The 22,583-nt window shown below is 50.5% G+C and overlaps 2 protein-coding genes and 1 long non-coding RNA gene across 8 annotated transcripts in view; 1 reads left to right on the forward strand and 2 right to left on the reverse strand.

Moving 5' to 3' along the window:
* Positions 1-800: 800 nt before the first annotated feature.
* On the reverse strand, positions 801-4,600 carry FZD5 (frizzled class receptor 5). Its single transcript, XM_071747964.1, has one exon. The coding sequence runs from the start codon at positions 4,506-4,508 to the stop codon at positions 2,745-2,747; it is 1,764 nt and encodes a 587-aa protein (XP_071604065.1). The 5' UTR covers positions 4,509-4,600; the 3' UTR covers positions 801-2,744.
* Positions 4,601-4,919: 319 nt separating this feature from the next.
* Positions 4,920-22,583, reverse strand: part of PLEKHM3 (pleckstrin homology domain containing M3) — an 88,697-nt gene continuing 71,033 nt past the window's right edge. For 3 of the 6 annotated variants that reach the window (XM_071747961.1, XM_071747960.1, XM_071747962.1), the window contains one exon: positions 18,615-22,577. In XM_071747961.1, the coding sequence (XP_071604062.1) occupies positions 22,400-22,577 (178 nt within the window). In that variant the 3' untranslated portion in view covers positions 18,615-22,399. Of the gene's footprint in view, positions 6,341-16,017; positions 16,147-18,614; positions 22,578-22,583 lie in introns of those variants that run through there. The other 3 variants (XR_011726621.1, XR_011726622.1, XR_011726623.1) reach the window with 2 other exon arrangements.
* On the forward strand, positions 13,924-21,922 carry LOC139797936 (uncharacterized). The gene is made up of 2 exons (XR_011726626.1): positions 13,924-14,229; positions 21,334-21,922. It is a non-coding gene; the product is annotated as an uncharacterized lncRNA (long non-coding RNA).

Raw genomic sequence — 22,583 nt, forward strand, 5'->3', positions numbered from 1 at the left:
GAGTGGTCCAGCTTGCCCAAACAGGCCATGGCAGGGGGAACTGGCCACTCTGTAAGCTCCTGTTCACCCGGGGGCTGATCCTGGGAGGGGAGGATGCCAGCAGGGCTGCCAGCCTGCTGCTGGAGTTACCTCCTGGGGCAGGCAGCAAGTGCCTACACCTTTCTGCCCCGTGCTGAGATGGTGATGTCCCCTCCACACCCCAGCCATGTCCCTGTGCCATGGGCTCAGCCCCTGACAGCCCGTGCTGCCTGTACTTGAGCACAGGGCAGAGCACCCAGCCCTGAGGAGGGGTGAGTCAGGCTGTCAGGTTTATCGCCAGGCTGCAGGAATGCTGCTTCCAGGTAAGAGATCCTATCTAGTGGGACCTGGTGTGTGCCTACACACCTAACTAGATAGCAGAGTCCTGCACCATTAGTCACCAGGCAGCAGCCTTAACCCCTTCCTGACGTGCTCCTCCCAACACAGCCCACAGCAGATGGGCAGGAGACCCTGTCTGGGCTGCAGCTGTCAGCTGCAGTATCAAAGGGCACCCCCAGCACAGCAGAGACTGACAAGTGTGCAAACACCAATAAAAGTTGATAGTTAACCCTTTTCCACCAGCGCCGGGTGACCTTGGCCTGGCAAGGAAAGGCTTTCAGCCAGGTCATGGGCACAGCCAGCCCCTCCACACACCATTCCTGTGCCACACAGCTGTGGCTGCCACACCAGTCCCCTGACATCCCTCCTCTGTGCCTCCCCATCCCCTCACAGGTAAGTTCTCATGACAACTGTCTAACAGAAGCAAATAAAATAACGCACAGTTTGGGGTTGTTCCGTGGTTTTGGTTTTTTTCTCTTTATAAATAACTAAACACAATACTTCTCTTTGAATAAAAGATCTTCATCTTTTCACAAAACAGAACGCAGTTATTTAAACAAGGTTGAGCAGCACCAGTAAGGGCAGAGGCAAAAACCAACATGCAAACTGGCTCCAGCACACAGTGCACATGGCCATGGCTCCTTCCCCCCTCCTGCCACTTGTTGCTGAGAGCCAGGCTCAAACACAAGCTGCCTGTTCTAACCCACGTTAGATCAAAGCTCAAAATGCTCTTGCATTTGTTTTTTCAATAGGCAACCGTTTGTTGCTAATCTTGGATTATTGTTTTTTTTATTAAAAAAAGAAAAAGCTTTACACAGTCAGTTGCACTTTGAAAAAAAACAAAAACAACAAAACACCACCTTTGACATGGTTTTGTTCATTGTATCGCGTGATGTGTGTTCAGCTGTATCTACAGAAGGCACTACAGAGAGAGAGGAGTCCAGCAAGGCGTGGATTGGAGCAGGTTGGAGTCATTTAATGCCCTGGATTACAACACAGCTACCCACAGCACCTGACCTGCCCGGAACACACCTGTCCCAAAGCCCTACCAAAGGGCACTGCCCTGTGCACAGACACAGCTGCCACACAGCTACCCACAGCCTGTGACACAACTCGGGGCAGCACTGCACCATGCTGGAGAGAGCAGGGTGCTGAGCCTGCCCTCCACTGCCCCCCGGTACTCCTGAGCTGCTCCACTGTACCTTTACCAGCACATGGGCCACTCCAGGCACTTCCCAGGCTCTGGGTTTAAAATGAGGTGGAAACCTTCTTGACTGAAGTGGCCCAAGGGTGTTGAGAACAACCTCGGATCCTGGCAGTCCTGCAGGAGCAAAGCCAACAGCTGTTTGAGCAGCCAGGTCACAGTGCCATATTTGAAGGAGGGGAAACAAGGACTCAAGTAATGGCTGGGTGGTTACACACACAATCACTTCTTAGGGCAGAAAAAAAAAAAAAAAAAAAAAAAAATCGGGTGCTTTCACAACTGGGGTGAAGCCAGAGGCATCCACCTTTCCCTCCTGTGAGCCCCTCACCCTCGCTGCCCTCAGTGAAGGTGACAACAGTCCCCACAACCCATCATTCTGCTTGTGGGAGCTCAGCTGTCACCAGGCACCACTCCTGACAGTGCTGGGTGCTGCCCGGCCCGGGGAAGGGGGAGGAGGGCAGCTGGAGCCGCTGCGGGGACTTCCTGCATTAACTGCTCGCTCTCAGCCCCAGCGCCTCTCCAACAGAGGCGCAGCTTTGGAAAAAAGCAGCCAGGAGTGCTGAAGGTGGCTGGCTGGCAAACCCGGCCGCTCCCCGGGACAGACAGACAGACAGAACCCCCCTGCACACACCCCCGGGAGCCTCCTCTCTGCAGCCCCGAGCTCTTCCCGCACCCCCTCTGCCCGCGGAGCCCGCGGCCCCACAGCTGCCCCCTCCAGCCCTCGGGCTCAGCACGCTGCTGCTGACCGTGGGGGCAGTGGAAGCATCGGCACTCTCCACCGCCACACGGGGGTCCTGGGGACACCGTCCCACTGTCCCCTCGCACCCTGCTGGGCTCTGGGACGCAAACATGCGCTCAGGGGTGACCCGTTGCCCGACTGGCTGGCGGGCAGCAGCACTCCAGGACCCAAACAGGGCGTGGGACCCCAAAGGGGTCACTCGCAGCAGTGCCAGGCTCCTGGCCTCCCCGTCCCTCTGCCCCCACATCGCTGACATCACCTCTCCTTGCCCTGCCCGGGGCTGCAACCCGCTCCCCGAGCACGCTCGCTCAGTCCCGGGCAGCACTACCACGGTGGGGCTGAGGATGCCGGGGGTGGCCCGGCTGCCACCCGCCCTTCTTCTGCGGCCCAGGGTCTTTGCAACCCTCTCCTCCCTGCGGCTGGGGTCACCGAGGCTCCCTCTGGTCACACGTGGGACAGCGGGACCTGCTTGTGGTAGGAGGCCATGCTGGGCAGCACCGTCCTGCCCGCCAGCGCCGGGCTGGCCTCGCCGTACACGGCGGCCCCGGCCGGCTTCCTGGCCCGGCAGCAGCGCCAAGTGAAGCGCCTCCAGGACTCCAGTGTCTTCCCAGACCAGATCCAGACGCCGGAGGTGATGCCCACCACGAGGCACATGAAGTACTTGAGCATGAAGACGGCGTAGTCGGGCTTGGGGCGGTGCGGGTCCCCCGGGCAGGAGCAGTTCTGTGCCCGCTCCCAGGCCTCCCGGTTGTGCTGCTCGTAGATGTAGCAGGCGATGACGATGGTGGCGGGCACGGTGTAGAGCACGGTGAAGATGCCGATGCGGATCATCAGCTTCTCCAGCTTGTCGGTCTTGGTGCCACCCTGCTTGATCACGCTGCGGATGCGGAAGAGCGAGACGAAGCCAGCCAGCAGGAAGAGGCTGCCGGTGAAGAGGTAAACCACCAGCGGTGCCAGCACGAAGCCACGCAGGTTCTCCAGGCTCTGGTTGCCCACGTAGCAAACCCCAGCCACCGGGTCACCATCCACGGAGCTGAGTGCCAGCACGGCGATGGATTTGGCACTAGGGATGAGCCAGGCGGCCAGGTGGAAGTACTGGGCATAGCTGGCAATGGCCTCGTTGCCCCACTTCATGCCGGCCGCCAGGAACCAGGTGAGGGACAGGATGACCCACCAGATGGAGCTGGCCATGCCGAAGAAGTAGAGAAGGAGGAAAACCACGGTGCAGAGGGCAGGGCCCGTGGTCTCGTAGTGGATGTGGTGGTGCTCCAGGTTGCAGGCCACGTTGGCGTGCCCCGCCACCAGCCGCACGATGTAGCCCACGGAGACGAAGAGGTAGCAAGCAGAGAGGAAGATGATGGGACGTTCAGGGTACTTGAAGCGCTCCATGTCGATGAGGAAGGTGGCCACGGTGGTGGAGGTGGAGAGGAAGCAGAGGATGGACCAGAGGCCGATCCAGAAGGTGGCGAAAGTCTTCTCGTCCTGTGTGAAGTAGGGCTGGTAGCAGGGGATGGCACAGTTGGGTACCTGCCCGGTCCTGATGCGGTTGTAGAGCGGATGGGACTCTTTGGAGATGGGGACGAGGGGAGCTTTGCACTTGCAGCTCCGGCCGCAGTCCATCCCCGAGGGGCGCTGCCCGCCCAGCGGTGTCAGGTTTTTGGCCGCCTCCTTGCCTGGGCGGGTGGGCTTCCCGAAGAAGGGCGGCAGTGTGGTGGCTTCCGTGCGGTTGTAGCCCATGCAGAGCACCTCGGTGTCCCCCAGCACCGGCAGGCTGTCGCAGCTCATCCTCTCGGGCCAGGCGAAGCCGTACTGCTGCATGATGGGCGAGCAGCCCGCCTTGGCCCGCTCGCAGACGGAGCGGCAGGGGGGCAGCGGCTTGGTGTAGTCGGGCAGGCAGATGGGGGTGTACATGCTGCAGAGGAAGAACCGCAGGTCCGGGGAGCACTGGATCTCCACCAGCGGCCAGAACTGGTGCACCTCCAGCCCGGCTTCGTCCTGCGTGTCGTGGTTGAACTGGTTGGGCATGTAGGTGAGGTTGTAGCCGATGCCCTTGCACATCGGCACCGTGATCTCCTGGCACACCAGCGCTTTGGAAGCGGCGCGCCCCGCCGCCGGCAGCCCCAGCAGCAGCCCCAGCACCAGCGGCACCGGCAGACCCCGGCCGCCCATCCCCGACACCCTCCTACCGCCGCCGCATGCCCCGCACATCTGCCGCCCGCACCGCCGAGCCGGCACCGGGGCCCTTCGGCACCGACCCGCCCGACGGCACCGACCCGCCCGCCGCCGCCGCCACCTGCGCTCTGGGGCGGCCGGACGGACCCGCGCCGCGCCGCGCCCGGGACCGCCCCGGGACCACCCCCGGACCCGCCCCCGGACCCGCCCCGGGGCTGCCGAGAGCCGCCCCCGCCCGGGACACCGAGTCCCTCGGCGGCCGAGCGCTGCGCCGGGGAACGGAGCCGGTCCGGTTCGGAATGTGGATGTGGGGTGAGAGCCTGCACCCGCCGTGGCTGCTCCTCACCGGAGCTCCTCAGCCTCTGCCGGGGGGGGTGGGTGGGTGGAGGGGCGGTTCGGAGCCAGCACCGCCAGCCAGCACCGCCTCCGGTTCCGCTTGTAACCTCTAGTCAAGACAAACCCGCGGTGCACCGCACACAGGGACGGCTCACGCTCAGGCCTGGCGGTGGGGAACGCCAGCACCCAAAATTTCCTGCACCCCAAATCCTCCCAGCTGCGTCCTGAGCAAAGCCTCAACACACGACTTTGCCCGTGCCCCTTCCCAGAGGTGACCTGGCAGCCCTGCTGCCCTTCTGCCCCTCAGCAGAGCCCTGACTGCTGCCACCACACAGAAAACTCCAGAAAACTCCTCAGGGATTTTAAGGCCAGACCTCTTCACCACCTCCCAACTCCTCTGCCCACCAGCCTAGGTGTGTGTGTCATTTGGCACTGTCAACCTTCAAGCTTAACGACTTTAAAACAAAAAAGGGCCAAACAAGGCACAAAAAGGTCAAGTCCCTGCAGCTCTTTGCTTTATGCTGTAAGTTTTGCCTATAACAAAGCTAGAGCCACACGTTCCTGTGGAACACAGCAGCAAATCCATCCCTGTGGCAGGAATCATCACTGCTGGGAGTGAGCAGCCCAGCAGAAAGCAATCAGGGACAGTTTCATTATGGCTTTCAGTTGATTATCCCAATTATAGCTGAGAGCAGAGGGCAGCCTTTTTATTACCATCATTGCTGTACAATTAGAAAATGCTGATGAAGCTCCACAAAGAGCAGAAATTCTCTTTTTTTGCTGGTATTTTTTCATGTTTACTAGTGCTCCCTTGGGCAGTACCTTGGTTCAATTCGCCACGCTACGGGGGACGGGTCCACGGGTGGGAAGGGAGAAGGTAAAAAGGGAAAATGGGGCAACTGTTAATTTCTGTTAACCTATCAACCAACCCAGCCTGCTCCAGGTTTTGCCACTCCTCCAGATGGATCTAATTCTTAGAGCCTGGCTGTAAATAATGCTGCATTTGCTACACTGGGGACACATAAAATCCAATTAAGGGCCAGGTAGACATCTGTTGGCTTGCTCTGTGCTTCTGTTTCCTTTTTGTGTTTGTTTTTTGTTGTTTTTGTTTTTTGTTTTTTATGAATACCCAGCAGAACAACCAGAACAGGATTAAATGTGGTGTAAGTGCAAGCTGATAGGCTTGTTACTCATCCCTACAGTACAGCATGAGTACAGTGTTTTGCTTGCACCCTATCAGTGACAGAAGCTGTGTCTGCACAAAACCTCCTGTGCCAAACCCTGGAGACAAAAGAGAATGTGTTTCCCACCCCTCAGAACTTGCTGCTATTGTTAAAAATGTCTACAAATTATAAGGAAAGTGCTTTACCTTTAATCCATGGGCACAGGTGCTCATGAAGCTCCACCATGGTCTGCTTGAAAGTCCAGCCAGTCCTTGCAGGGGACTCCTGCCCAGAGGACAGGGCTGACAACAGTGCTGTGTTCCCCTTCCTGCTGCTGAGGCATCTTCAGCTGGGATGCAGCAGCTCCTGCTAGAAAGATAAAGTAAAGCAGCAGTAAGTATTTCTGTATTTGGCTCTTCCACATGGAACTAAACAGCTTCTGAGTCAATGAACACAAACTCTGGTTTCTAGCAGTGACACAGGCTTCAGCAACACCTGACCCAAGTGCTGCAGTTTCTAAAATGATACCACAAAGTCAGATTGAGCCTGAAGTAAAATCCAGACAAGTGGCTGCATTTGAAGCTCACCTTGCTGAGCTCATCATTACTTTACAATCTTTGTACAAATAGTCACCTGTAAAAATGTCTTTAATTAATTAGTTCCCAGTGACTACATTTTATTTTCTTTGGGGGGGAGAGGAGGGGATGGTGCAGCCTGAAACTTTTCACTTATGTAGTTTTTGAAACATACAATGTTGTGCTTTTTTTTTTTTTTTTTTTTTTAAACATTGTCTCTTGAAAAGAAAACAGTCCCCATAGTGAAGTTGACATGATAAATTAGCATGGCCCTGGCAAAGCCCTCACTCTTCATTGGGCAAATACTTATTTATGGTCTTTCAAATTGTGGCTTGTGTAACAACAGGGTGAGTGACTTTCAAAAAACCTCCCCCACATATTGACCTGATAGAGTCTAATGGGTCCTTCAGAGCAATTAGGATTTATTGTGTTAACGTCTATTGTGTATAGAGACCATTTTAAAAACATGTGTTATTTACCCAGAAGGCAGTAATGGCTGTTTAAATACACGGGTAGATTGTTTCTGAAATGCTTGCTGCTCTATACCTAGCAAAAAAGTTACTCCCAGTATTTATTTTTTTTTTTTTTTAGTTAAATACTTTGCTCCAGAAGGATTTCCAAGCAGGGTGATTGTACCCCACATACATTTGTATCCTTATATCTGTAAGTGAATTGAACTCTCAGGAAAGCTGCCAAATGAGCAACCTTGAAGCATTAAATGTGAGATTTTTTTTCTTGACCAAGGGGCCAGTGCTGGCCTCTCGAGCTGTCTGAGCAGTTCAGACCATTTCCCAGCTCTGGAAGCAGGGCACTTCTCACCAGTCACACCAGTTCTGCTCTGAATGCCCAGCACAAGTGCCCTTCACATCTACCAAGCCCAGCTCACATATGGGAGCTACCAAATGCCTTTATGAAATAATAGTAGTAATATAGACTAATTCCTGCCTGCTTTATCTTCAGACCTTGCTCTTTTGACCAAGGTTGTCTCTAAATAGGTTATTTCCTCCCTCTGCCCTCTCCTTTGCTGTCAGACCTGGTACAGTGGAACTGCTCAAAGCACTTCATCTTTGGCACAATGCTTTTCCTGACCCCTCTCAGGCCACAACTCTGGGAAGCTTGTTTCTCTTTGCTTGGTTTCACTGAATTTAAATAATATGGGCTATAGCTGCAGTACTTTACTTCCAGGGACAAAAGCAGTAAGCAGTTTTCTAATCCAGCAAAGAGAGAGAGCCAGGTTAGAAGAACCTCTGGATGAAAATGCTGTAGCAAATACTTCAGGGCTAGGATGCAGGTTTGTAATGGCCAATGTGCAAAACCCTCTGGAGAAAACATTCAAGCAGCCTGGACTAAAGCTGGCTGAAACTCCCAGTCTCTGTTTTGTGGAAAATTCCAGCATTAAAAAACCATGTAAAACATACCAGTTTGTGCCAAACAGGGCAAGCTGCCTGTACTTCTGAGAAATCCTGCAGCACCAGGAAAAACCAGGAGGTTTTCAGTCACAGCATGGAGAAGACCTAGAAGCCCCCTGCTCAGGGAAGCCTTGGGAACACAGGACAGGAAAGGTCCCAAAACAGGGGACATGGAAATGCTGGGATGTCAGGAGCTTGCTGGGGACTGGGCAGATTTCAGCCAGGAATCAGCCTGGTGAGCACTCGTCCCTTAGGTCCTGCCTGGCTCTCAGAGAAAGTCAGTCAGTCAAACCAGAAATGTTTCCAAGAAACTTTCTGTCCATGTTGGACTGGCCCTTGACAAAGAAACAGCTCTTGGCACCAACATCTGTGGCTACGGGTGGTCTCCTGTGGCCTTAAAATTCTATGAAATGGGGAAAAACATCCATTAACAACTGTCACTGTTAAAAAAGCAGCTTCAGCTGTGTTCAGAATAGGTCAAGTTCAGGCTGGCCTTTCCTGAAATTATGAAGTTTCAATCAGATCAGGATTCAAACACAAAAGCTGCATCTCCTCACTAACCTCTAAGATGCTGTGATCAAGATTTTCCAGATGCAGTGATTCTGGGCCCTCCTGAGGCAACTTTAAGGGTTAACCTTTATTTCCAGAAATTGTTACAGACTTGTCCTCTGGAAACTGTGCTCCTTTAGGACATACCCCACTGACCACTCAAGAAGAGAGACAAATAAAAAAACATATGACTTTGAAAGCTTTATGCTCTGGGCATCCTCATCTACAGCAGCCTAGCAGGAGCAGGTTGACATGCAACACACATGTGCTGTGTTTTCAGGTTTTCATGAACCAGTAAGCATCAAGGCCAAAGACCTCCTGAAACAATGTCCTCTCCCTGACCTTTGAGACATTCTTGCTAAGACCAGGCACTTCACATTCTCTGTATCTGCTCCTGACATCCTTGAAGTGCTTGACATGGGGCTGGAGGGATATTTGGAGCTAAGGCTTAGTGAATCATGTCACTCACTAAAAATTATTTCACCAAATTATGGTGAAATACAGATTGAAATCCCTGTATAATCAACATTTATTGGACACAAGTAAGAAGAGAAACAGATGACAAGGCAATTAGCACTCACTGGAACTATACATGTTTTGATTACTTCCTTCTGTAAGTCATTCATGGGATAATGTAATAGGTAGAAATGATTTTGGAAAGGATTTTGGTAGGAAATGTTACAGTCAGGCACCAGTTATATGTGAAGCATTAACACGTGCAGGTGATTACAGCAAAAGCATTAGCAGGGACTAGAGAACCAGCAGAATTCACTCTCAGTGAGGATTTTACCTTTTTTTGGTGAAATTAACTGTTCCACAGCTTGGGACAAGGGAGCAACTGAACCCTTCTCCACTCCTTCCAGAGTCTGTCACTGCCAGATCCCCACTGGTTCCACTGTCATGGGGCACTGGGTCCACTTGGACAAATTACTGTGCAGGCTTCCACCACACAATTCATTATTTGCCCCTCACTGTGCCAGGTGCTGAATGCACCTGCAGTACAACCCAGCTCTTCAGCTGAGCAGCCAAAGAACATAAAGAACGTTAGAAAGAGCAGATAATTCTCCCTGCTCTTGCAAACAGAAAGAGTCAGTGATTTGCCCTTATGGCCAAGAGAGCTGGGAAATGAACCCTTCAGTCCCGAGCTGGAAAAAGACCATTCTGGCTCTCTGTTTCCATCCCACCAGAGCTGATCAGGCTGCCAGGCTCTGGCACCACACCACAGAGATGTTCAGCCAGGGCAGGCTGATTGTCCTGCAGAGAAAAGCTCTGCCTGGTGGAGGGGCAGGGGGAGCCCTGACCTGGGCTGGCCAGGCTGGATCTGGGCAGGACTACACAGCTCTCTTTGGGGGAGGAAGGGAGAGGGCAAGGTGAGAAGACTGTAATCCCTTCAGCTGAGGCTCTGCCAGGGATGTTGCTAATTAGCAGAGAGGATGTGTGGTGGCTGGTGAGAGACAGACACGTCCTGTGCTGCCAGACAGTGCCTTCCACCGGCTCTAGCTGTGAGACACACAGGCTGTGAGCTCCCTGATGGTGTTTGCCTTGCAGGAGGCAGCCCAGCAGAGCCAGCCCAGCCCTTGCTGCCTGCTGTGCTGCCCTTGGCCTTGTGTGAAACCCGTGATGGGATTTGGGACAGACCAAAAGTCTTGGTTGTGAATCCTATTCTCACTGTTCTAATACAATCAAACCCATTTTGTAGAGACATACAGAGTGGCTGTGGCTTCCAAGGCAGGAAAAAAAAGACTGGTACTGGAGCAGCATCTGCACCTCCCCAGCTTGCTCGGTTATCTTAGGGAGAGGAGTGTTGTACCTGTAGCTAGCAGAGGAAATGAGGAGATACTTTCAGTCTGTGCCCAAAGAGAGGCACAGTCCAGAACTCTGTGTGTGCACATTATCACTTGCACATGCTGCAGCCTGGGAACATTCCCCACAGGGACTACTAAACGTGTTTGGTTGGTGTCTGCTCTGAAGTGAATCTGCCAGAGCACAGTGTAAGTCTGTGGGGTTGTGTGTGTGGTGCTTGAGATCAACACCTGCTCCAGCACCTCTGTACCCCAAGACAGCTGAAACACACACCCATTAGCTGAGAAGATCCAACACACCAACCCTGCAGCTTTCTTTTATGGATTGTAATTAGATTCCCTGGCAACAGAAAATGAGTGATTCACAATTTTGTGTCTCTGTACTCCCATTTGGGCTAGATGCCCTGAATTTCTCCTCAGTACACATTTCTGAAAGGCCCAACCTGCCTTATGGACCTCTTAACTTGGCATGTTCCTGAGACACAGATAACTTTTGGGCACACAACCTCCTGATCAAACCCAGTGTGAGCTGAACTTCGTAACAGCAACAAGCTGTCTACAGAATTAAGAATATTTACCTGGAGGCTAATGCAGCTACCCAAGCCAAGTGCAAGCCACACTGGGCTGAAACATGCTGTAAGAAACCCTGTACATCCCAGTCCAGGCCCAGAAATGAGGGGAAGGGGATGGGTGCAGGTGCTGTTTGCACTGTGCAGACTTTAGTGGAGAAGAGAGGGCAAGGTTTGGTCTTCAGCATGAGCAGATCCCTCACCACTGCTAAGCTGACAGAGCTGCTATCAGGCCTTTCTCTAAACAGATGATAAAAACCTGTAAAAGTGGCTATTTTGTGAGCAAAGAGGGAAACACGAGAAACAGAGAGAACAGCAGCAGTGACCTCCGAGGCTCTGCTGGGCAAGAGGGGAGGCCACAGACACACAGAGCCCTGCCACGAGGTGTGTTGTGCCAGGCTGCAAAAAGGGACAAGGCTGCTTTAAAGGCCCTTGACAGGGGCAGAGCGCTGGTCCCCAAACCATACCCCTGTGCCTTGCTCTGGCTGCAAAGCACCTCCTGTAATTGGCTAGGGGCTTTAGAGAATGAAATCCAATTTACCTGCTACAAAGAGGAGCTGGATGGGGCCTCCCCAGAGCGCGGTGGGTAAAGCAGGGCTGCCAATTCCCATCCCCGAGCTGCTCCCGTCCCGGCTGGATCCGGAGGGAAGGGGGAAGGGGCAGGGGTGGCAACGAGCACAGGAACAATTCACTGGAGAGCCACGGAGCTCTTTGCAGTTTGCCCACTAATTACTATTAAGCCCTGGTTCCTTTTTGTGTTCCGAGGGGCGTCTTCAATGTGGCACTGCTTCTTGGGCCTTTCATGCGCCTGGGCTAACCCCTCAATAGCAGACGTGTCCCCCCCTCCTCTCGCTACCTTTCTCTCCCCCCTTTTTCTTTCCCCCTTTTGCTTTTCGGATGGTATTTTCTGTCCGTGTTGTGTAAGGCCCTAAATGAATCTTGACTGCCCCTACGGCCGACTGGAGCCACACAAAAGCCTCCCATTCCCGCGGGCAGGGCGCCATTGTGTGCCCCAACAATGCACTAATTGGCGGTGACAATCGTGGGGCTGGGGAGGAAGAGGGGGCGGTGGGGGGGGACGTGGGTCCTTTCCAATCAGTGAGGAGGGTCAAGAAAAAGAGGAGAAGGAGTGCGAGGGCCGAGAGAAGCTCTGCTCCCCTCCCGCCTCTCCCTGGCAGTTTGCTCCCAGGTGCCCCCAGATTCCGATGGGGAAGGGCAAAGTGGTGGTCTGCATCTGCAGGGCAAAAGCAGTGGTTTGCATCTGCAGGGCAAAGGAGCAGGAGGTGTGCAGGCTAAAAGGGTCATCTCAACCTCTGGAACTGTCTACCCATACCAGAGGCTGAAGAGCTCACGTGATGAGGACACCACTGAGATATTAATGGGAATGGGTCACAGACAAAGCCAAGGGGATGCTACACACGTGAGAGATGGTGCTCACCTCTGACTGAGCTGGGCTGAAAATCCCCTGTTCTTGCACAAAGACAGTGGGACCCAAGGACAGGGTCTGCAGTGCTCTGCTGGGGCAGCTGGTGGTCCTGTGCAGCAGGAGCTGGTGGTGCTTATGGGAGCAGGGAAACAAACCTGGGCCACATCTTCAGCACCAGCTGAGCTGAGGACCAGAGGAAGGAAAGAGCCATGGAACTGAGGTTGCTTATTGCCACTGGGATACCTCCCAGGAGTCAGAGGGAGGAGGGACTGACCCAGTCTGACACAGACTGGGCTGGACAGAGCCCATGGACCCCAGGAGCTGCCCCAGTACCAAGTCAGCTCTGGAGTCTGGAGGCTGATGTAGGTGATGAGTCAAGGGGAGATTTCAGCTCTACTCATTAAAGATAAAATCTGGGGCAGGAAACAGCATGGGCAATGCTTCTGGGAAAGGAGCATGGAAGGCTCATCCAGCTGCCTAGGCTCAAAATTGATTCAGACAGTTGAGAGATGGGTCAGATGCTGAAGCACTCAACACATTTTTTCCAAACAGCCCTCCCAGAGAACAGTGAAGAGCAACCAGCAGATGTGGGGCTCTCTGGTTCCTGACAGGGAAAGCAAGGCAAGCCAGGCTAGCAGCACCCTCAGGTTGAGGAAGGACTCTGAAATGCCCTTTCTTGACAGAGATACTTCTCTTTTTTGAAGCTGCCTGATTTTTGAGAAGCATTGAACAGAGCAGGGTCAAGAAGCAGCTTAACTCTCCCACCTCACAGGACAGCTGTGGGACTGCTATGCTGGGAAAACACTTCTGATAAATGCTTTGAGAGAAAAGAATTACCTCCTGCATCTGGAAAGAAGCAGGAAACATCTTCCCATGCAGTGGCATCTAACCTATAATAACTACATAGGAACCACCTCCAGTGGACCTGGCAGGTCCTGGAGAAATCTTGCCATGACCTCATGAAGAGCAGGGACAATGAGCAGGGAGGACAAACTGGAGCTGCAGACCCATGGAGAGGCAGGCACTGTGCCTGGATCTGAACTCCCTGGTGACTCCCTGACTGATTGTGACTGGCATTTCAGTTTGCTCCACTATATATAAACACTGGGCTCAGCTGCAAAACCTGGTCCTGCAGTCAAAATGTTGAGGGCAAGTCTACTGGGAGCCCAAGGTGAGAAGCAGAGCTGCAACAGCCCAGACCCAAAAGTGTGCCATGTCCCCAAAAACCCTGACACAATGGACTCTTGTCCTTTTCACTTCATGGTCACCTGGAGCACAGTCATTTTCTTAATGTCTCCTGTCAGCTTTTATGGGTCATTGTCAGTATTTCTATGGAACACCAGAGGACAATTCAGATCAGATACATCCCTGCTCCTAGGAGGAACTCTCTTCTCTCTCCACTGATGGGGGACTTCCCAGCTGCATCAGGCTCCTGAAATTTGTTGGTGGCAATATCCTCCCTGTGACACAACCACGAGTTACCTGCTCTAAACACAGCAAACGTGCTGCTTCTGCTTGCCCTCCCTCACAGACCTCTGCACAGCTCCTGCCCTCCCACAGGGGCTGCAGGAGGGCCTTACACAGTGAGACTTCTCTGCCTCTCCTTTGCCCTCAGCCCTTCACAGCAGCACTTTATTGCTTTATGACAGTGCAGTAACACTTGACATAAATCTGTAAGCACAGCTAACAATGCCAATACTGTGTAAATACCAACAGGACAGACCTGTGGTTTCTGCACTCTTTTACCTGCTCTCAGCCAGGGTTCACTCTGTGCTGGATGCACAGGCACTGCATCTGCCCCCTTCACACACTGCTACAGCCCATGCACACCCCAAGAACACAGCTCTGGCTCTTCCACACAGCTTCCACTGGAGTCAGCAGAGTGTGTATCTGCTTCAAGATCAGCCATGCCAGCTGTGAAATCACAGGTAAGTGCTCTTGGCAAGTGCAGAGTCCAGGTCAGAACAGGACATTCTGCAGTATGTACACAACAACCAACAGCCACCAGTGTCACAGGCCACTGGGTGCCAATGGCAGAGGCTGCTGGGGGCTCAGTGCCCCCACCCCAACACTGCCTCCTGCAGAGCTGGTTAACTCTGCAGGCTCAGGGAATACTTGCAGGGCAAGGACAATTCAATGGAGGGACACTTGTCATGTTTCATGACTTAAGTTGCTGCAGTTTAGGTACCTGCCTGCAGCATTAGTCACAAACAAGAGAAATTTATAATCTTTAGTGCCAGGAAAGCACTTTGGACTGACCTTCCCCATGCATGCTGATCACAACTATTACTTTCTTACACAGGATCAGTAACTTCCACTTTCTTAAACAACACTTTACTAACAGTTTCTTCTTGTTCACCTGTAAATACCTCACATTTTACCTAAAGGATGAATATCTACTATAAACACCTGGAAACTTTCAAGTCAGTGGAGTTCAGCCCTGAACACAAACTCTTACCTGACATCTCCTGCTTTCCAGATGAGCCTCACAACTTCATTTTTAATATCTGAGGCTAATGCTTCAATTGCAGAAAATCAAGTCACCTACTGCAAACAGCAGACTGACTTTTTAGCATGTTTACAGTCCCACTACCAAGTTTTATATTTGTCTACACTTAAAATGGTTGGAATTTACTCCTGCTTGCCTTGGAGACTTTGTCTGGTTTTACTTTTGACACCTGGTTATCTGAGCTGCTTTTCACCACCTTCTCACAGTGCTAATACTTAGGCCTCTAGATGGGACCACAATTTTGGAGAGTATTTAGTTAAACAAGAACTATTTTAAAAGACAGTCGTGAGCTATGTGCACACACCCCCAGGATATTTTTGTTTGCCCTCAGTGTGCCTTTCACTGAAAACATATGGTAAGCCTCAGCTCCCTCTCCATCCCCAAGGAAAGCAGCAGGCAGTGAGCTCCATTTGGGTGAATTTATGCTGTACTGTAACTGGGACCTTATCATGCACGTTATAAAAAAGCTGAAAGGAAAAAAAAAAGTTTCCTTCATAGTTTGGGACAAGGAGCTTGTACCATTTGATTTATTTTAGACAATGTCCTCAGGACTTCAAAAACCTCTGGGCACTGTCACTCATTCCCAGAAGAAGGGCTGCACTGGCCAGTTCTGCCACCTGCTAGAAAACCAGTCAACTTCCCTCATTAAACCAGATACTGGTGATCTCAGCCTAAGAGCTAGAAGGGCAGCTTCTTAAAACCAAATTGTTCTGACCTTTAAGAGAAGAGCTGGAGCTTGGCCTGGCACCATCAGGTGACATGAACCATTCATGTGGCTTGGCCACAGGAGATTATCAGCTCTCCTGGCTCAACATACCACGAAGAGTTAACACACACCCAGAACATGAAAAAACCAAAATCCAGAAGACTGGCTGTTGGTTATATCATTTGCCCATGACTGAGAATTGCCAAACACTTAAGCTTATATGGTTACAAATGACTGACCTGTCCCACCAGCACGAGGAGGGAATGAGGTGTGTGGGTGCTGTGTGGGTGTGGGAATGAGGGTGGGTGGGTGCTGTGTGGGTGCTTCCTTGCTCAGCATCAAGAACAACCAGCACTCTGCCACTGCTTCCCTAGGGACCTGGGGCAGGCTGCAGCTCACAGCCTGACCCTGGTGCTGTTTCTGCACCAAAGTGCTCCCCCCAGGGCTCCCTACACCTCATGGTCTCTGAAAGGGGAAGATGTCAGAAGAGAATTTGCCCACCTTGTAAAGCAAATACGGAGGCAGAGAAGGTCTTGCACATGGTTTTCTCATGCAGCTTGTGTGGTCCCAGTCAAATATTAACTCGTTGCTTACAGCAGATTTCATCACAGGGGTGAAGTCCAAAGGTTCCTGCAGGAGAGAGGATTGACATTCCTGGGGGACTTGTGGTCTTTCTGAGGAGGGGCAGAAGGGCAGTGAGGGAGGGGATGTATCCTTCTCTTTGAAGGCTCTGAGAGCATAGGGTTAGGTGTGAATTTCTCTGGGGACCCCCAGGCAGGGGGCTTAATCCACCATGGCTCAGTGCACCAAATCCACAGCTCCAGGGAGCTGCAGAAGCTCCCCGCCTGATACACTGGAAGCAGCAGCCCAGCAGAGCAGGAATCAGGGTTGGAGAACCCTTATAATGTGGGCAACCCCCTGACATTCCAGCTAGGAGATGCCCCCCTTACTTTGGATTCAAGGCCTCCAGCCTGGACCTTTCTGGCAGAATTCCATGTGCCAGCCACACAGTGGGAGCTGCCTCCTCCCAGGAGTTCTGTATCCAAAGGTGTCCAACAACAACAGCTTCCCAGAAGCCCCCCTGGGAGCTGCTGGGGGTCAGTGCCATTTAAAATTCAGGCATTTGTGGCTTTCAGAAAACACTTCCAAACCCACACAGCCTTACACAGTCCTTGACAGTGCTTCCAGAGACCTCCTGGTTTAGACCCAGCAACAGTAAATATCATCATTTGTTTAGACTTGGAAGCCTTTCACCAGCAGATGAGCATTCCCAAGGAAACTAACACTCTTTCCAAACCCGCCCTACCCACGGTGCAGTAATCACCAGAAGGCAAATTAAAAAGGACAAATAACTTTTTTTTACTGTTTATTGAGAGTTGCCTTTATACACGAGGGACTGGTGCTCTGATGCCATCTTAAGTGAACCCAAACAGACCCTGCTCAAGTGTCAACAAGCAATTCAACTCACTGCATTTAAATTATAACATTATTACACAGCAGTAATAAATTAAGACTATTGCCTAGCACTTGCAGATAATTTAAAAAATATCCTTGTCAACAGTAAAACCAGAAACCAAACCACAATACAAACCACAGAACAATGAAACACACATAAGGATGTTGCCAACAGAGTAGCACATACATGTCAGAATTTTCCAAAAACTCCTGCCTGCTGCCAGTGATGCTGAAGCCCAGGGCAAGGTGTACGGCTCCTCTGGTGAGAGGGCCAGCCCCAGCACCAGCCACTGCCCTGCCCCTGCTCTGACTGCCTCCACTCAACTAAAGGTGATTTGAAAGCTTTAAACCCTTCAGACATGCATTTTGCTCATGAATTCTTCCTTTTGCTTAGCTCAAGGACAGAAGGGCCTGGCATGAGCTCAGCTGGTACCACAGGTACCAATGCCATGACAAACCACCCTGGAAACACACTTTGTAGGCAAGTGCTTAAGCAAAACTGAAACAAATCCTCTTCCCCACCACACACTGCTGTGCACTGGAGGATTTTTGTTAGCTGAATGTGTGGGTTAGACACAGATAAATAACTGAGCCACTGACACACAGATGAGGCCCAATAAACTTTGGTCCTGGGCACCTGAGAGCTTTCCAGGCCTGGATTTCTCTCATGATGCCCACAGTGGCATTCTGGTGATCTGCATTAACAGCCACCATAAGGAATTTGGACAAAATTTGCATTTTAAGATCTGACCCAAGCCAGTACATGCGCTCCAGGGTTTTTTCAAGTAAAGAAGCATTTCAGGCTGAAGAGAAGCCCAACTCATCTCCAAAATATAGGTAACAAAGCCCAACACCATCTCCACGCTATCCTTTCTCCTATTCCCCTCCCAAAGCACAAACAATAAGAAAATGTTGTGGTCACCACTACCAGCAAGATGGAAACTGTCATGAGCAAGGGTTTCAATCTCCTGTGCCAAACCCACATCATGGCAGAGCAATCCAGACAGAATTCTTCACTTTTTAAAATTTAAGGCACCAAATTGAGCAAAAAAGTGAGGGGTTTCCATGCAGCTTGGTGTCTTTGGGGCTGGTACCTGCAGCCTGCAGAGCTGGCTGCATGTGGGCAGAACAAGCAAGCTGATGGGCTCAGCTGCCCCAGCAAAGGAGCAAGCACAGCCAGAGGAGAGGGGGGTTTCAGCCTACAAGGTAATCAAACAGCAGATTCCATCAGGAAATCCAACACAGGGAGACAGACACTACTAAACAGTACTGTAAGGCACTCCTACTGGAAAGGGAGAACTGGAAGGCAAATTACCAAGGAGAGGATGATGAGACTTGACTGGTGCAAACGCAGCACAATGAGCTATGAAGCTCAAAGTCAAGCTGTGGGCTCAGCTCTGTGAGCAATGACAGGGACAGGGAGAGAGAGTGGGGACTGGCTTGCAGCTGAGCAGCAGAGTAAGAGAGGATTATGATTCGATTACATTTCTTTTATAGAGATCAACAGTCGTCTGCAATCCAGGCTGTGACCTTGGGGAGCCTGGGAAACTCAGTGCCTTCTGTTGCTACAGGAAAATAACAAAACACAACCATGCAGCTTCCCCATTTCACTGTAAACAGTCATCCTCTGGTTTGGTGTTGTGTTTTGTTTTGTTTTTTTGCTTTTTAAGTCTTTCAGGACATTAGCATCAATGCATTATAATAGACACAGAGATTCCTGACATGAAGAGGAGCCTTGGCAAAAGGAGCTCTAGAGGTACCCTGATGATTCACTCCTAACAGGGCCATCCCATCCTGTGGAGTATTGTGAAAAACTCAGGCTCCTCACCAAAAAGCATCTTCTTTCACTTATCCAGGAAACCCTCAGAACTGCAGTTCCTGTCATCCCAGCAATGAGCTCATATTGGTAAGTGACAGACAGGATATTGTGTCACATCACAAAGCCCTCATTTTTCATCACCCAAGACAGACCAAGAAAAGCAATAGAAAGATCTGTCCATCAGAGATCCAAATTTCTCTTTTTATAGGTTATTATATATATAAAAAAGCTGTGGTTCTCATGCCCTGGGTAGGTCCTTCTCCCCATTCAAGGAAAGCTAGAGGGTCAGGGTAAAGAGGAAAAGAGACTTGGCTAAAGATCCCTACAGAGCCCTAGATTAAAATAATCTCAGAGTAACTAACACAAGGAGTTTCTAAGTTGTGCAGAGTCAGGCTATAGTCTGTAGCAGTGAAACACCCTACTTCTACACTGATTACAAGTTCTGTACAAGGAAAAGCAGTAACTGGATGTACAGATCAATTCCTCCTCCATCAGCTATGAAAATGCCTTCTGTGAGAAGGAGACCAACAGCACGTTTCAGTCTCCATTCACACTGAAATGCTAGTGTTCAGATATAAGACTAAAAAGTATCACTGTGTGATTTCACCTGTGTGTGGGGAGAGCAGGCTGTGCAACCTGGAAAGACCTGAGGTCTGTTTCCAGCTGATGGCCAGGCTATCTCATGCCAGCAGACAGCTCTTGCAGGAAAACTTTGCTCTGAGTTGGGTCTTTTGAGACTTAGTAATGCCAGCAGCAGTTTGACTTCATTCTTTTCTCTTGCAGGCTGTAGAATTAATAGATTTGTTGCTACTGCCCCAGCACCTTCTGGGGGCAGGATCTGGCCTTTCATTCTGCTTAGGAGTCACAGTGACAGCAGACTTTACCTTACCTAAACATATGGAACAACTTGTTTTGGATAGGAGCTGGGTATCCCTGAGAGGAAAGCATCTTCGTGTCACATCTGCTCCTATAGTTGCCATGAGCAGCTGTATTAAACATCCCATGGCAGAAATGCACACCTATCCATTTCAGGAACTAACTGGCTTGTTTACAACAACGTGGGATTTTCAAGAAATTCCTCTGACCTGTACTGTACAGTATCTTTTTACATAAAGCTTTGGGCACTGCCAGCACATGGTGACAACCTGGTTTTGCTCTTTGCTGTTTGCAGTGGTGTAGGACCCATGACTAATTCCAGCTACTTTGCTGACATTGGATTTTTCCTCTGTAAAACTCTGTTGGCAAAATAAACTGTCCTGTCATACCTGTACAAACCCAGAGCAACTACAGTGCTGTCTACACTGTTATTCCAGAACTCAACTGGTACTTTGGAGATCAGGACAAAGTAACTAAGAGTGTGAGCACTAAGAGTCTGCAAAGTCTGAACTTGATTCCTTGACTAGTTTTTCACAGCTCACACAAGCAGTCTTCTCTAAGCTGAGCTGGACACGAAGCAGTGCTGTGAAGTATCTTCAAGACCAGAGCATGATGATATGAAAAACAGCACCTTCTTTGCTTTAATGACCCAACGTTGTCTAGAACTAATTCAAAGTAGTACCTGCTGGATTCTGACAGCTTGGGAGCTGGTGGCTGTGCCAGAGGGCTTGCTGCAGTGACACATGCTGACAAACACAGGAGAGTACTGTTTATTCAGCCAGGACCGCTGCAGTTCCTGTTTGCATGACTAATCCCACAATATTCCCCAGTGTTTGCATTTGTGAGCATGCAGGGAGATCCTCACCTGGGAAGGGACTTGCAAGGAACATGGTATCTTTAGGGACAACAGCCAAAAGCAGCTGTTCCACATGAGGAGCAGGGAGCTGAGACAGAAACATCCCTGCAGAGGGGAAGAGTTAATTTTAGTGACAAAGGCGAACGATCCACCAGGTTTATTAAATGTGGGAATCCCTACACCTCTTTGCCAAGAACATGGAAAAACTCTTACTTCTGGAAAAGAAAGGCACTGCTTGTCTAGAGCATACAGATATAAAGGTGTGTCTGTACATATGGGTATTGCAGTTGCACTCCAATCTGAGAGGGCTCAGACTCAGCTGCTGATAGCAGGCTGGGAAGGGCAGCAGCCACTTGCACGCCAGTGAGAGGGGATGCACTGCAGCATCCTACCTTTCCATGGAAGCAGGATGGACCCTGATCTTTTTTTTAAAATTACTCAGCAGTTAGCGAGGTGCTTCAGGGATCCAGGCTGCCTTCCGCTTTGCATACGACAGCTTCAGGTGATACAGAAAGCAAAGATCAGTATTCTGCATTTTCACAAAGCTATGTGAGAGGAAAGGAAAAATACACATGCACGTGGGTGTATATACATGTAAATGCTTCCATAGGTATCTGATATACGTTACTGCAGGAGCTGGAGAGAGAGTTCAGAGTGTGGACTGGAGGGAGGAGGATCTCAGTGGAGATGAAGGTGCAATGAATCAAACATACTGCCAGTAATGACACACATCTCCCCAGTTAAACCCACTGTGTATTCCCCTCTCACAATAAATGTCATTTACCATGTTTGATACTTCCCTGCATTCCAGGTATGTGGAGCAGACCCTTGATGAGCTTCACTCTCCGCCATGGAAGTCACTACAGAAAAGTAAAATCCCCCTGAGCTTGCAGACAGCTCAGGACACAGACTGCACATGAACACAGCAAACTAATGTTTCATGATTTTGGAGGTACTGTCTAATTTCCTGACTATCAGACTTAACAGGTTCAGCTTAGAGAAACATTTACAGTAAACTCCACAAAATAAAACCAAAACCAATGTCGACACTTACAATGTCTCAAAAAATGAGAGCAGCAGGGGGTCAGAACCAACACTGTGTTACTGGAGATGAGGACACGGCCTTGCACAGATCAAGAATAACCAGTGTAAAACCCAATGGACCTCAGGAACAGAGCTTGACTGAGGTACCCAGCCAGAACAAAACCAGCAGTAAGTCCCCTGCTTACCCGTGTGTGGTTAAAAACACAGCTGAAGGAATTACTCTGCACCTTGTTTGCAAGCACCCCGAATAAAGTTTGATGGGAGATACTTTTCTTCCCTCAGGGAGGAGTGACATGTCAATGCACATCTGGAAACATGACAAAAATGGAACCACATGTCCACATCAGAAGGAGCAGGTAAGTTCAAAATCACTCCTGCCCGATTTGGTTCTGTGAAACACCTCACCAGAACCTCTGCCAAGGCTAATAATAAATAAATAATACTCATAAATAAGTAGATGATGCATCAATTCTAAATGAACAACATAAAAAAATAACGTGGTCATGGCAGCAAATATTTTCTGCCTAGAGGAAAAATCTTCTCCAGAGGTGGAAAAGAGAAAGCTGGGTACTTAATTCGCTAGACCGAATATATTTCAAGTAAATGACATTTTCTGCAAGAGCTGGAGGCTGGACTTCAATGCAAAATGCAGTTTAGCCATTGGTATTTCAAAGCCAATTAGGCTTTATGCCACTTTGGCAGCTGCTATTCACAAAAGAAGGTCAGATATTATTCTGCAGAAAGATTTCTGCCTGGCTAAGCCGAGAAGTTGCTTGAGCTGGCAGCTGGGAAAGGGATTGATTTTCTTCAGGCTGGCCACTGCCTGGAGGAACTCATGTGTTCTGGTATGACAACTCAAACATGTTGCAAGACTCTTCAAAGTTTTCATCCATATTCAGTCGCCTCCAGAAGGATTTCTGCTTCTTCTGCAGTTCTTTACGCACACACCTGGGGCATGGCACAGCCTTCACTTTGCACTCAGAGTGGAAGACAGCACCACAGCTTTCACACCTGCAA

This window comes from Heliangelus exortis, chromosome 6, assembly GCF_036169615.1.
Source record: "Heliangelus exortis chromosome 6, bHelExo1.hap1, whole genome shotgun sequence".
In the NCBI taxonomy this organism is placed as follows: domain Eukaryota; kingdom Metazoa; phylum Chordata; class Aves; order Apodiformes; family Trochilidae; genus Heliangelus; species Heliangelus exortis.

Excerpts from the sequence above, each read along its gene's own strand:
- FZD5 (XM_071747964.1), bottom strand. The coding sequence starts at position 4,508 with ATGTGCGGGGCATGCGGCGGCGGTAGGAGGGTGTCGGGGATGGGCGGC.